The sequence below is a fragment of the Aspergillus thermomutatus genome (genome assembly GCF_002237265.1).
Source record: "Aspergillus thermomutatus strain HMR AF 39 chromosome Unknown NODE_198, whole genome shotgun sequence".
NCBI classification, from domain to species: domain Eukaryota; kingdom Fungi; phylum Ascomycota; class Eurotiomycetes; order Eurotiales; family Aspergillaceae; genus Aspergillus; species Aspergillus thermomutatus.
In genome coordinates, this window is record NW_020798247.1 from 1,098 (window position 1) to 15,220 (window position 14,123).

Here is a 14,123-nt window from a genome sequence, read left to right on the forward strand (position 1 = left end):
TGATACAACTCCGTCAAGGCGCTATACTGTGATTACTCGAGAAGATCTCAAGAGGCAACCCATGTTGAAATCCAGGAAGCTTGAGACTGAAGCTTTCACTTCCTTGCAAGAGTTGAAGGGGAATGTAATAACGCACGCTGGCTTAGTATCTGTACTCTATTTTCATCCTTCAAAGTTCAAAATAAGGTCTCGTCTTCTGCTGTCATGCTGAATCTAGGCTGACACCTGGCTAAAAGCCCACCTTTCGCACTAGGGCGACAATATCGATCATTAGCTACTTATCGTAAAGCCAGTGGCTATTTCAAGCTCATTGAAGATGTCTAGATCTTCGAGACAAGGCCCGGAAGAGCCAAAAGACCCTGTATACTCAGGCTAGGCTGAAGCTTCTCTAGCTGGCCGGCAAAGCCAATGTTACGAAGCACTTAATCAACCATGTTAGGTCATCATACTTGATTCATGCCGATATTGGCCGAATGATGAGTCGAATTCCATGGTCTCATGCTTGATATCGTGGACTAGCAAAGGGTTAGGTTCATCAGCCTGACACCAAATACTTCACCTTCAGTTCGGTACTCTCGAAGACTTGATGCAACTAGTACATATGGCATTTCAAACTCTTGTGTGGATGCTATACAGGGAGAATCAGACTCCTCAGCCATTAGCGAATCTAGGAATCTGCGCAGTACAATGTAACCTTATTAACTACGTGAAGGAGAAGTCCTGGGTGGCGTTGCTTGCCATTAAACCTGCTTTCATGCTTAAGGCTAGAAGAGAGTTAATTGAAGGTTGGGGGGACTCACTTGATTCTTGATACACGACTCTGGGTCGCTTTTAACAAGTTTGATGTACGGACTCTTAACTCGAGAATGGGGCGACAAAGATTGAGTCACGTTCGAAGGAATGGAGTCTTGATAGTGTTATGCAGATGCATTACCCCAGATTGTATGCTGACGCTAACCCCGCATTTCCAGGCCGAGGACCGAACGATCTTCCCTCGGTGTTGCATCCGAAACAAACCAGATACAATCAATCGATACGCCACATCATCAGTTGGTTTGTCCGAAGATGTGTGCCTAACTTTCGAGATTGAGCAGTGTTTGCTGGTCAAGTCTGCTCATTAGCTTTGGAAACTGTTTGCTATATCAGAATTAGCCCCACAGACTGACACTATGAGGACTCGCCCGATTCGCATCGCAGGTTGGTGATCTATGGTCTTACTCGATGCGTCGATGGAGACTGACTGAATAAGGTGCTTCGGGCTCTGCCTCTGACCGGCGCCATGCTATTGCTGAATTTGCCCACAATTATCCTCAAGACCCCGTCGATGTGATCATCGCGGACTTCATGAGCGAAGCCAACATGGTCACAGGGGCAGCACGGAAGGTTGACCAGCTGCAAGCACAGAGTAAGCAGGATGCAGCTACTCAAGAATCGATGCCAGTTGCCATGCCGGGGTATGAGCCCTCGTTCCTGCTGGCCCTAGAACCGGCGTTGGAGGATTTAGCGAGACATGGGATCAAGCTGGCTGTCAATGCGGGAAATTCTGACACTGAAGGATTGTATAAGGTAGTAGCGCAAATGATAAAGGCGAAAGGGTTGAAATTGAAGGTTGGTAAATAGTCCTTGCTTGTACTAATGGCATACACTGACAAGGTACACAGGTTGCTTGGATATCAGGCGATGAAGTTCTTTCTACTGTCAAGAAGTCTCTATGCTCCGGCAAATCCACGTTTAGCAACGTCTACACGGGTGAGACACTCCCAGAATGGCCGTTTGAGCCGATATACGCTCAGTGTTACCTGGGAGGTCTCGGAATCGCCGAGGCTTTTGCTCAAGGAGCCGACATTGTTCTGTGTGGACGAGTATCGGACGCATCGCCCGTGATCGGTGCTGCGTACTGGTATCACGGATGGGACCGCAATGACCTTGATCAATTGGCCAACGCATTTGTGGCAGGTCACCTCATTGAATGCAGCAACTACGTCTGCGGCGGCAACTTCACGGGCTTCAAAATGCTGGAAAACGCCGGTGGTGATGGCTGGACCAACATCGGATATCCCATTGCAGAGATCTCGGCAGACGGCCAGGTGCTCATCACGAAGCAATCATACTCTTCCGGCGGAGCTGTCACCGTCGACACATGTTCCTCTCAACTGCTGTACGAGATCCAAGGCCCGTGGTACTTCAACTCAGATGTGACTGCTATACTGACGGACATCCACTTCGAACAATTGGGTGTCAACCGCGTTGCTTTACGCGGCGTTCGCTCTGCGCCTCCCCCACCAACCACAAAGGTCGGCATCACTGCCCGTGGCGGGTTCCAGGCAGAAATTTCGTGGTTTCTGGTCGGATTAGACATCGCCGCCAAGGCGAGGATGCTTGAAGACCAGATCCGACACCTCCTCGCGCCATACTCGTCCAATTTCTCGGCCTTGAAGTTTTCCACCCTTGGCTCATCGCCAGATGACCCCAGAGATCAAGATAGCGCTACCGTCACCTTCCGAGTCGTCGCACAGGCTCGTAGAGCCGAAGACCTCGCCCCCTCTCAATTCCTCCGTCTCATCACAGACAACATCATGCAGGGATACCCAGGCGCCACCTTCCACCTGGACCTGCGTCAAGGTTTCCCCAAACCCGTTCATGAGTACTATGTCACACTCCTGCCTCAAGAGGACATCAAGCATCAAGCCCACCTCCCCTGGAAGAATCAAGTCATCGATATCCCTCCTCCCCCGACGACCCGCCAATACCCACCCCGACAACCCTCGCAGGCCATCACACACTCCCCCGCCAATCCGCAAGCGGATTTCGGACCGACGACTCGCGGGCCCCTAGGCTGGATTGTCCATGCCCGCTCCGGCGACAAAGGCCCAGACGCCAACTGCGGTTTCTGGGTGCGTCATAACGACGAGTATCTCTGGCTCCGCTCGTTACTTTCCACGCCAAAGGCGAAGGAGCTCCTGGGTGATGCGTACAATGCGAATCCAGAGTTGAAGATTGAAAGGTTCGAGCTTCCGAATCTACGGGCTGTGCATTTCTTGTTTCGGAATTTGCTAGATCGGGGAGTTGGGGTCACGACCACGGTGGATTTTCTGGGGAAGAACGTGGCGGAGTATTTACGGGCGAAGTGGGTGGATCTTCCTCTGAAGTTTTTAAATAGGGGGAAGTTGTAGGTGTGCATATGTCGTGATAGTCTCCTTGCAATATTCAGTCAAGATGAGGGTTCATGAGGATTGAGATCAAAGTACTGTGAAGAATGGCTGATATTTTCCTACAAAGTAAGACCCGTAATTGCCTGAACGCCATAGAGATGCAATACAGCTGACGAGACGCTCATTGGCTCATTGGTTTCAGAGGATGGACGAAGAAAAGAGATTCTAATAGGATTTCATCACCATCCTCAATACTATCCTTCCACCGATACTTTTACCTCCGTCTTCTGGAACTCAGCATAGGCTCGAAAGCGTCACTGTCGTCATCGATATCCTCACTGGCCGCGCTAGCAGCTCTGGTGCTGCGGCTAGTTTTCGATGCTGGTTTCGACGCTTCAGCAACACGTGATCGTGTACTGGTTTGAGAGCCCACAAAATTCAGCGTCGTCTGCGTTTGTCTCGCTCTGCCAGTGGTTCGACCAGAGGCCGTGCCGCCAATGGTCGCTGAAGACGGTGCCGGGGATGCCGCGCTGCGTCCCGATCGGCGCTGACTTGTAGCTGCCGAGCTTGCAGCTGGTTTCCGGGTCCTTGTTGTTGGCTGTTTGACGAATAGGGCTTGTGAGTCGTCGTCGTCGTCCTCGTCAATGTTGGAGAGGGTTTGGGGGGCGGCATCCTCTTCATCGTCATCTAGCATGACTACATCGTCATCTTCATCATCTGATACCACTTGCTGTTTGCGACCTCTTGTGGTTTTAGCAGGAGTGCTCTTCTTTGTTGTTGGCGCTTTGGTTGTGGTGCGAGATGTGGTAGTCGCTGCGGCTCGTCCACCTCGACCACGGCCGCGACCACGACTCGACGCAGTCTTTCGGGATTCTGTTCCGTCTTCGGCAGCTTCCTCTTCGTTGGGATCGCCGCCTTCATTATCAGAGTGGATCAGAGCGCCTGGTTGATCCTCCCACTCGCCATCGAATTCGGTGTCCCATCCGTCGGGCTTCGGCTTGAACCGTTTCTTGCCCCGTGTGCTTCGTTTCTTGATTCCCCGAGAAAACATGTCTTCCATCTGGGTCCGGTATTTGTCCATGGCCTTTTGTATAGAGCTTTGGGCTAGTTCTTCGTCATCCATGTCGTCGCCTTCACGATCTAAGCTCATCAAATGCTTGACCTGGCCTTCTAGGGACTCGTTGACGAACATCTCCATTGCATGCTTGTCATCCTTGTCGATGAATTGAGCCACTGCGTCCCCGAAAGAATTCTGCGGAAGGATAGTCAAGGACTGGGCGGCGAGGAACTCGCGCACCAGCTGTTCCACCTTGACTGTGTCCAGAGTGGATAGGTGAGACATGGCCGCTTCATCGACTTCGTCGTCCTTCTTGCGTGTCGTGGTATTCTTCTTCTTCCGATAGAATTGCACCACGTCGTTCACGTTGGCGACCTTTCCAACGAAACGGTTGGAAAAGCGCTGTGGGTTCTCACAGTCATAGCTGCCTCCTTCTGGCGTGGAAATCTCAACACGAAGCCTCACGAGCGGTAATGGAACTTCGCGCTCCTCATCTTCCTCTGCGTCATCCTGCATTTCCAGCCATTCGGCTTTGGCTTCCTCGATTAGGTCCTCGACAATTGAGACAAGGAAGCGCGTAACTTCAGTTCTGTTGTTCTCTTTACGGGCCAACTTCTGCGCGCCTTTTTCTTCTGACAATACAATCTCTCTGATTGCAAACGGACGCACAGTTTTCAGGCGGATTGGCTCACATTTGAACTCTCGGCCTGTAATGCTGAGAATCGCGACGTGTTTTGCAACCGCTTCGCCAGGAACAAGCGATGTCGCTACCGACGATCCAGGCTGCATGACGTGAAACTTCGTCTCCGGATTGAGTTTTGGATTGATTAAGCATTCGTGTTCGTGGCCCCAGATGACCAGGTCGAGGAATTCTGGGAGGAAATTTTCCGGGAGATAGCCAGTCTCGGTATAGGCGTGATGATTCTGGTGGACGCACATCAAGTTGAACCAATCGTTCTTTTGAATGGAAGGCTGATAGAACTTCACTTTACCATCTCGAAATGTTCTGAAAAGCCGCTCATCCCGCACATTACTCATACCGTACAAAGCTAACTTTGTACGTCCTTTTTGAAGCAGCACTGGCTTGACATGGATGTTATCCGACTCCGGTGTTCTACCGTAGTAATTTAACAGCCCTGATACCTGGAGTAAATCCAATGCCGCCAGATGACCCTCGCCTGAAGGATCGTCGTGATTTCCGTGAATTGAGAAGATCGGAATGGCGACGTTGATGTCCAAATCTTCGTAGTTGACGTGGTTGAATGCCCCTTGAAAGTTCTCGCTCGCGTCACTGAGCATCTCCAACTCACAAGGCTTGTCGCCCAAGCAGTTCATTCGGATTGATCGCATGACTTGGTACATCGACTTTCGTGACGGCTTGTTCTCGTGGAAAAGATCACCGGCAAGGAGTACCATGTCCACGTCTCGCTCTTTGGCCAGACACATCACCTCGTGGAAGCTCTTCCAGCTGTCATCTCCCCTTATCGGATCTCGCTCATTGTACCCGACATGATTGTCGGTTGATACAAGGATGCGGATTGTTTCCGCGTCTATGTGAATCAGCCTTGAAGCTGGAATGGCTTTTATAGATCACTGCTTACCACTGAGGCCAGGCATATTCAAATCAGAGAGCTAACCTCACATGCATGCAGAAATGGAGGAGTAACTGTGGATTTTTTTGAAGTAACGAGAGAGCAACAAGAGCTTAAATGTGAACTACAATGGACAGTTGCTTAGATGCCTGGAGGGTGCTGCCTGCAGACAACAAACACAGCCAACCCTTTTTTTATTTGGATTCATGCAAGACGTGCCATCTCAGTCTGATCAAGATAGTCAACCTAGGAGCACGAAATTGTCTCTCTAGGATATTATCCTTGAAGTTCTCATACTGTTAACAATTGCTGACGAAAAAGCAATTTGCCTCCAAGGCGCGACCGCGTCACGTGCCTCGGGACGCGAAAGTCTGCCCCCCCGCCATCGACCATCCGAATCTTGAAACTTGACTCACTGTTTGATTTCTTCACCAACCCTTCATTTCAGTTCCATCTCGAGCATCGACTCTGCCACATTTCCTTCGTCGCTCCCCTTTGACCATTATCTCGGCTGATCCAGGAGTCTCCGCTGGTTCAGTCGCCTACATTGTCCCTCCAACCTTACCAGACCTTTTTATGCAATCAGAGCCATCTGCAGTTCTCCAACCGAGTTCCCCAGCAGAATCGTCCTCCGGAGACACTTTCAATCCCACCCAGCATGGACATGAACTTTGTGGAGAGAATTACCGGGTCTTCGGTCTTCCTCATGAGGGGGTCGGAGACCCTAACGCTGGCCTCGAGGACAACGGCCACTCGTCCTTGAACACAATGAGCTTCGATACTCTCCTTCACTCATCGCCGGCTGTCAGCGGTGCCAGTCAGTACGGGAATTCCATCCCTCAGTCTCCCAGCAAGCAAGCAGATTATCGCTCCAAGAGAGCAAATTCCAACGCTCAGCCGCGTATATCTCTGGGAGCCTTGCCCAATGGTACGTCATTGTTCTCCTAGTGCAGCGATTAGCGATCAACGATCTAACAATTGAAACGTGCAGAGGTACTGACTCACATTCTCTCTCATCTGCCACCGCCATCATTGTCGTCTATCTCACTTGTGTCCCGTCGCTTTCATAGTTTGGTCACGACCCCTCATGCCTGGAGAATCGCATTCTCCCGGTACTTTCCGGGCCCTTACACTGTGGAAAACGGCGCTCGTCTCTCTGCAGCTGACGTCTCGGATAATGTGGCTTCGAATAAGCGGTACTTCTCGAGACTGACTGCACTAGCTTCCTGGAGAAGCGAGTACATTCTGAGGACTCGCTTGTTGAGATCGCTTGCAAGGGGCAAGCCAGCTCAATTCGAGCCTTCCAAGAAACATGGTACGGTTCGAGCTGCTAATGTACGTAATGGCACCGCTGTAGCCACCTACACTTCACAGCTTATGTACCCCGTGAGTCACCTCGGTGGATCTTTCGGTGCAGAAGATGCCAAGAAGGAGCCGCATTTTATTCACGGTGCCTCGGAGCAGGGAATTGCCTCAGCTAGTGATCCCTCGGTGGTTAAAGTTGGTACATGGGGCCTGTCAGATCACCAGATGTTCCGGCATTTCGCGGACTTGTTCCCTGGCGATACCGAATATGGTCTTGGATCCGGTGACCTTGTCGGGCAACCCAACTGTATGGACGTCAGTCAGCCATACGGCATGATCTATGGCGAGGGTTGCCCGCAAGGCCGCAGTTACTTCATCTCGACCACGGAGCAGCGTGGCCGTTTCCTTGGCCTCGTTGAATCAAGTTCCCAACCACAACAGGGCATTCCTGCGCTTAATCCGGCGACAACTTCAATCACCGCGGTCTGGATCGCCAAGTCCCCGCACATCCTTAAGATGACAGGAGGCTTGGTAGGGATGCTATCTGGCTCATCTGCTGGTATTCTTACGGCTTATACTCTCGGCCCTCATCCTACTTATGAGAAGCGGTTCGAGAGAGGCCAAGTCACCGCTAAATGGGCTATCTGCCCCGGAGTCCCCATCATTGGTATCGCAGTCGATGACAATTATTCTAAGAAACGCTCCTCTCGTGGCAGAATATGGGCAGCGGTTCTTAATGCTCTCGGAGAGGTGTTCTACCTGACAGAAACACCTCGACAACCCGATATTGCAGCAAAGTTGAGCGCAGAGGAACTTGACCAGCTTGCTTGGAAGACGGGTAGAAGTGTTCGATGGGAGCTCATAGAAGTGAGCAGGCGGACTGCACGACCAGACCCCTTCAACAGGGACCCTGTCGATGGAAGCTACAGCCCTAGGTCGTCGTCGGACTCAATGAAGCTCGATGAACAGCAGATAGCTGCCGAGACTAAGGAGATTGAGCGTTTTCTGAAATTTAGACCGAAGCATTTCCGAAAGGTTTGTGAGGGCTGGGATATGAGACGCGATCTGAGAGTCGACTTTGCCGGTGATGACGGTCATGGCGCTGGTGAATCAATCATGGTTATTGCTCGAGGCGGTGGCGAAGATGAAAAAGCTTCAATTCGCAGGTTCACCAGAATCATGTTGAAGTCCGATCTGCTAGCGGCGTCTGAAAACCTTCCTCAAGTCGCTGGTGACGCTACATCTCGATCTCTTTTTGGTGGACCTAGCCATACACCTATTCCCTCATCCGCTTCGGAAGCGAGTAGCCTGCCTCCGTCCAGAACTTCCAATTACCTGAGTGATACAGTCTGCTCGGTTGCAAACACAGAATGGCGCATGTCAGACTTTGTCTTCGGCGACCGAAAGTTCGTCCGAATTACTACAAGCGCCTTGGATCTTTCCACTTATGCCATCCTGACGGCTGACGAGGATCCACTCTTGGGGATGTCTGGTAGCTCAGCCTTCTCTTCGGCCATGTCGTCTCCGTTACCCCACATGAAGCAGTCGTCCTTGAACCCTGAAGTGCCTGGAAAACGAGGACGATACCTGGCTGTTGGTACTGCCACAGGGCTAGTGTTCGTATGGGATATACGGGCGCCCTCGGCCAGGAGTACCGATATCATCAACTCCATCTCCCCGCTAAGGATTATTCAAACCGACTCACCACAGGTATCATGTGTTGCCCTGACATCCTTATATTTGGTGCACGGTGGTAACGACGGACTTGTGCAAGCATGGGATCCCCTTGCCTCTACCACACGGCCTATTCGGACAATTAACTCGCGATTTTCTTCCAGAGCTCGTCGCCGATTAGTGCAAGCAGAAGCCTCCATGCATGGAGTTGGCAATAACTTTTTCGCATGCGGAGCCATATGCCTTGATCCGGATCCGACTGTGCTGAGAGGCATGGTTGCTCTCGGCACGCACCTGCGGTACTGGGCTTATAGCTCCTCTGGCGCAGATCAATACAAGAGTAGTAAGCGTCGACTTCGGCGCGGCCACAGGGGCAGCAACATCACTGCTGAGGGTCAACGATTTAGTAGTAGTGGCCGTGGAGCACTAAAGGACTACATAGAGGACGAAAGGGTGGAAATGGAACGACAAAAAGTGGTCGACGAGAAGAAAAGGGCGCATCTCAGCAACCGGTTTGGTGTCGATCTATTGGGGCCAGACGTCAGCGAGGAGCAACTTCTCGCCTACGCACAATTACTGAGCGAAGAAGCTTTCGCTACTGAAGCCCTTAAGCGTGGTGAAGCGGCCGATAACTCGGTGGTCAGCACCTCTCCAAGTGACACTATCGGTCGGAATGATAGTTCCGTCGCAGCAGACGACTATTCATCCTCATCCTCTCCGTACCAGGACACGGTCGACGATGATCTTGCACCGGATATTGCTGAAGCTATCCGCCTGAGCTTGCTCGAGGAGGGTTCTTCCCAGGAAAACCCCTCTTTTTCGTTGAAGTACTCTAAGAAGTTTCAATCGAGTCACGGCGACATTTCACCATGCGAACTGGCTGTTGCTGAAAACAGTCGCCAGCAAGAACTCGACGATCTGGAGCTTGCCATTCAGTTGAGTCTTGCGGAGAGTCAGAGTGTTGGGCAAGCAGAGAGGCAGCAACACGAAGAATATCTTTCGCGGAGTGCATTCTCACCGACCTCTGACAAGGGTAAAGGCAAAGGAAGAGCTTTGTAGATGAATCTTCTTTGTGTTTTGTTTTCTGAGTGATTTTAGACTTGGTTTTTTTCTTCGATTATTGAATCTAACTAATCTTTTACATATTGACTACATAATCTTGAGTAAGTTCTCGTGCACCATTTACGAAGCATAGGGGCATACAGTCGGTTGTATCCAAGTTCATACAATCAATTTGATTCTGTTCCGAAAGATCACGTCGAGCACAATGTCGATTTGGCCCTTTCGATTTTTTCGAACTTTGCCATTTATCTAGTATGCACATAAGTATTTCCTAGTAAATATTGAAGTCATGAAATTTCATATCAGATAACAAGATGTCATAGCTACAAATAATAATAAAGCCAAGTTCTACAAGCAAAGTATATATGTTCTGCACATGAATGGACTGTTTTTGAAAGTCCCAGGGAGCGGCGAGGTCACATGACCGCTTTGACGAAGACAAAAATGTTCTTAAATATTTAGCAAGAATACAAATCAGGTGACAAGAATATTAACCGATTACAGCATGAAGAGCGCCATGAACGAGGCAGCAGACAGCAGGCCAACGAGGGGCACGGAAATCGTGCCAGCGGCACCCTCCTTCTTGTCAGAACCGGACGAAGACGAGTTGCCGCTCGAGCCGGAAGAACCAGAAGTTGAGCCCGAGGTGTGAGCGCCAGGGGCATTGGACTCACCGCTGGCCAGGACAGTGAGCTTGATGCCGGTGATCTCCTGGCCGTCGGCGTTGTAGATCTTCTGCGAGATGGCGGTAGTTGAGACATCGACGAGCTTGCCGGTGTTGGCGTCGGAGAGGCCACTGTCGATCATCTTCTGGACCTTGGAGGGTCTCTTGGGCAGATCGAAGGAGTCGAGGAAGGTGGAGTTGGTGATGAGGGAGGAGTCGCAGGTGGGCGGCTTGACGGAGGTCTGGGTCGTGTTGGAGGCTTCGATGCGGCTCATGTCGAGCTTGGAGTACTGCGCCATGAGGTTGTCGTAGTCGACGAGGAGGGTGGCGGTGCCGTTGTCGTTGAGCTGGACGAGACCGTAGTCGTTCTCCTCCTGGGTGTATTCGTAGACGAGACCGCCGGAGAAGGCCTGGGTCATTTCCGCGCCGTAGAGGGCCTGCACTTCGGTGAAGTAGCGGGGCTGGACTTCGTTGCAGCCGTACTCGGAGAAGAAGACGGGGAGGGAGGCATTGGCGAAGTCCTCGGTGAGGACGTCGTAGCCGCTCTTTGTGTAGGAGGAGTTGCCGCACCATGAGTAGGAATTGAGGCCGAAGAAGTCCGAGCGGGAATTGGAGTCGTCCTCGCACATGAAGTAGTTGAGGGTGTCCATGAGGATGGGACGGATATCGGCAGCAGAGTACCCAACAGGGATAGTACGGTTAAGATTTTTTGCGATGTAATCCTTCATGTCACGCTGAACAGCCTGCAAAAGTGTCAGTAGGCACGAAATCGCAAGTTGTTGGGATGGATGACATACCCGAACGTAAGCGGGAACGCTCTTGACACTCTGCTCGTTGATGACCTCATTTCCGGCGAAGAAGGCCAGGGTGTTTGGGAAGTTCTTGAAAGCTTCGATGACCCCAAAGACCTGCTGGAAATAGACATCGTTGTAGGTACTTTCAGGGTCGGTCCTGTCGAGGTATCCGCCATACAGAGGCGAGTTGACATCCAGGATCATGTAGATACCAGCTGCGTTGAAGATCGATGCACACTTGTCGTGGTTGAGACTCGGTGCCAAGTTGTAGATACGGATGGTGTTAACCTGTTTTCACATGAGCGACGCAACGAATTTGCCGAGCATCAAAACAAGACGAGTCTTACGCCCAAACGCTGCATGAGGGCGGCATCCCGCAAGCATGCATCAGGATCGCTGAGAGGATCTTTGTCCTTGGTGAAGCCAGAGGAACCGCCGGGCTGGTAGCTGTTGGAGACAAGAACGGACGATCAACAATTCCGCCTTCGAAGGTCGACTATCGAAGAAAGTAAATTCTTACTCGACACCCAAGATCTGGAACCGACCACCGGTTTCACTGTTGACAAAGTCTTTTCCCTTGACCTCAATGGGCACGACGGCGTTGGCAGTGGCCGCGAGAGCGCAGACCGCCGTGAAAAGGCGAACGTAAGTCTGCAAATCATCCCTCAGTCAATCAAGAGATCGAACAGCGCAAGAACGCTTGAATGAATGTATTGAAAATTGATGTGCGACGAACCGGAACCATGTTTGAATGTTGTAGAATAGTAGTATTGACCCGATAGCGATTAGATGCTGAACGATTGGACGGACCCTTCCACAGGAAGTGCCGGATTGAAAAGAGGGGCTTGGTTAAGGGTTCAAGGGTCTTCAAAAGAGTGACTGGAGTTAGGGAGGCGTGTGAACAGAGCAGGAGGAAGCGAACGTGTTGATTAAAAGATATAACCCGCGCGACAAGGAGAAAAGGTATGAGGACAAAGAACCAGAATCGAAGAAGGGAGTAATAGTAAGGGGAAGAGGAGTGAGCAAGATCTCCATTTTGGAAACAGATAGGGCCAAGGGCCCAAGAGTAATTATCAGCGCCCAGGAGTTAAATTAGACGATATATCAAGGCTAAAAGCTGGGCACAATGAAGGACAGTGGAGCCTCGTGAGAGTGAAACAGCATGGCCAAGCGCGCTAACAGCAGTCCGGCTCATCCACTACACCAGCGTCTCACCTCAAGGGTCAGACTGGGTTGCAGAGGCTGGGATTGGGTCATTTCGTGATATGAAAGAGTCAGACATCATGCAAGTTCGTCTTGGAAGTTCTTGGATCGTCCTGTTTAGAATCTGGCTGCCTTCGCATGAATTACAACCTCAAAGAGAAAACCAACTACTAATCGAACTTTACTATTCTTCAAAGACCGTCTTTTCACCCTGCTAGAACTACTAGTCCTTCTAAAATACAACCCTAAGCAGACCTATCGTAACGGAGGATTTCGGAGACAGAGGAACTACCGGCGCTCAGCAACCCAGAGAAATGCGGTGTCTGACCAGGTCCGGAGACTAGGAGACCGATGATAGGCGAAAGGGGAGAAATACACATAAATAGAACGGAAAAGTCATGGCGCCGAGAAATACCAAGATGGTCCGCCACATCGGCGGCCAAGACACAATGCAAATGTACAGGGGGTGGAAGAAGAAAGGGCACAGGTAGTGGAGATATTGCAAGCGTCACGAGAGAGAAATTTGAGGAAAGGAGAATCAGGTAGGTCAGTCTGGTTAAAGTGACCAGGCCACGGCCCAGCGTGGACCAGAAGCACAAGAAACACGTGTTGGAAGGCCAAGACTCCTATTGCGGGAAAAGGCGACGCGGAGGGTAAAGTACTGTGGAGGGCCACTTTCTTAGAAGGACATTTATTCGACGCCATGGTTGTCAGCACTGCCACCCTCGCCAGTGAAAGAACCCAATTTGAGACCGGCGTCCATGGCGACCATTTCGGCCAAGATCTCCAGCACATCCTTGGGAACGGTCTTGTCATATATCGAGATCAGGTCCTTGGGCTGAGGGTAGACCTTAAGAGCCTTGTAGAAGCACAGAGCAGCTTCAATCTGGTCGGAGCCTAGATGCGAAGGCGTGTGAGCTGACTTGTGTGTTGTTCACCCGGATGACTTGTGATATGATCATACCTTCGGCACAAAGAGACTCTCCGCGAGCAACTTGACCCATGAAATAGGCCTCCTTCTCTTCCAGGTCCGTCGGAAAACCTTCATCCTTGGCCTGCTGAACAGCCTTCTTAAGGGTTTCCCGCTGCATAGCTCCCTGGGCTTCTGCTTCCTCCTTGACAGCACGCGCAAGTCGACGGTTGTTCCTCTTCAGGTTTCTGCGGAACTCCGGGTCGGTCTGTCTCTTGTGGTCGAAGTACACGGCATAGGCTAAAGGATGAGTCAACTTTGATTAACACTGACACTCAGAACATGCTGTCGATGAATTTCCTCGGCACTTACCCAGAAGGCCAGTCAAGATCGTGCCGGCGGAAGCGGCCACCAAGGTTGAAGTCTTCATGTTGGTGCGGAGAGAGGATGTCTGTAATTAATTCAAAAAAGGTAGAATACAATTTGAGAAGTAAGAAGAAGACAAAATATCCTCTGATAGTTCCAACAAGGGATGGCAACCTATTCCCTTTGACAACTGGAGGTTTTGGTGACGCTCGTCTCCAGTCCTTGTAACCGGGCAGCCGCGATAATTTTGAAGCGCGGGATCATTGTTGTTCCGCCTCGGGGTTTCTGTCCCGCTTGAGCGCCCAACGGACAGCTATGACACCAGCTCGACATGTTGCTATGCT

The 14,123-nt window shown here is 51.1% G+C and overlaps 5 protein-coding genes across 5 annotated transcripts; 2 read left to right on the forward strand and 3 right to left on the reverse strand.

Annotated features, from left to right (window-relative positions):
- Positions 1-1,169: 1,169 nt before the first annotated feature.
- Positions 1,170-3,173, forward strand: CDV56_100526 (acyclic terpene utilization AtuA family protein; the record flags this gene model as incomplete). Its single annotated transcript, XM_026754145.1, has 3 exons — positions 1,170-1,197; positions 1,250-1,608; positions 1,662-3,173. The coding sequence occupies 3 exons, from the start codon at positions 1,170-1,172 to the stop codon at positions 3,171-3,173; spliced, it is 1,899 nt and encodes a 632-aa protein (XP_026611905.1).
- A 253-nt stretch (positions 3,174-3,426) lies between these two features.
- Positions 3,427-5,826, reverse strand: MUS23 (MRX complex nuclease subunit; the record flags this gene model as incomplete). Its single annotated transcript, XM_026754505.1, has 2 exons — positions 3,427-5,759; positions 5,811-5,826. The coding sequence occupies 2 exons, from the start codon at positions 5,824-5,826 to the stop codon at positions 3,427-3,429; spliced, it is 2,349 nt and encodes a 782-aa protein (XP_026611906.1).
- A 551-nt stretch (positions 5,827-6,377) lies between these two features.
- Positions 6,378-9,839, forward strand: CDV56_101344 (F-box and WD domain protein; the record flags this gene model as incomplete). The annotated part of the gene is made up of 2 exons (XM_026754963.1): positions 6,378-6,729; positions 6,793-9,839. The coding sequence occupies 2 exons, from the start codon at positions 6,378-6,380 to the stop codon at positions 9,837-9,839; spliced, it is 3,399 nt and encodes a 1,132-aa protein (XP_026611907.1).
- Positions 9,840-10,340: 501 nt separating this feature from the next.
- gel2 (1,3-beta-glucanosyltransferase gel2) lies at positions 10,341-12,045 on the reverse strand (the record flags this gene model as incomplete). The annotated part of the gene is made up of 5 exons (XM_026755523.1): positions 10,341-11,249; positions 11,304-11,588; positions 11,648-11,747; positions 11,821-11,951; positions 12,037-12,045. 5 exons carry the CDS (start codon positions 12,043-12,045, stop codon positions 10,341-10,343), a joined length of 1,434 nt encoding a protein of 477 aa, XP_026611908.1.
- A 1,149-nt stretch (positions 12,046-13,194) lies between these two features.
- CDV56_102295 (TOM complex receptor protein TOM20) lies at positions 13,195-13,843 on the reverse strand (the record flags this gene model as incomplete). Its single annotated transcript, XM_026755914.1, has 3 exons — positions 13,195-13,400; positions 13,468-13,713; positions 13,786-13,843. The coding sequence occupies 3 exons, from the start codon at positions 13,841-13,843 to the stop codon at positions 13,195-13,197; spliced, it is 510 nt and encodes a 169-aa protein (XP_026611909.1).
- Between the last annotated feature and the right edge of the window lie 280 nt (positions 13,844-14,123).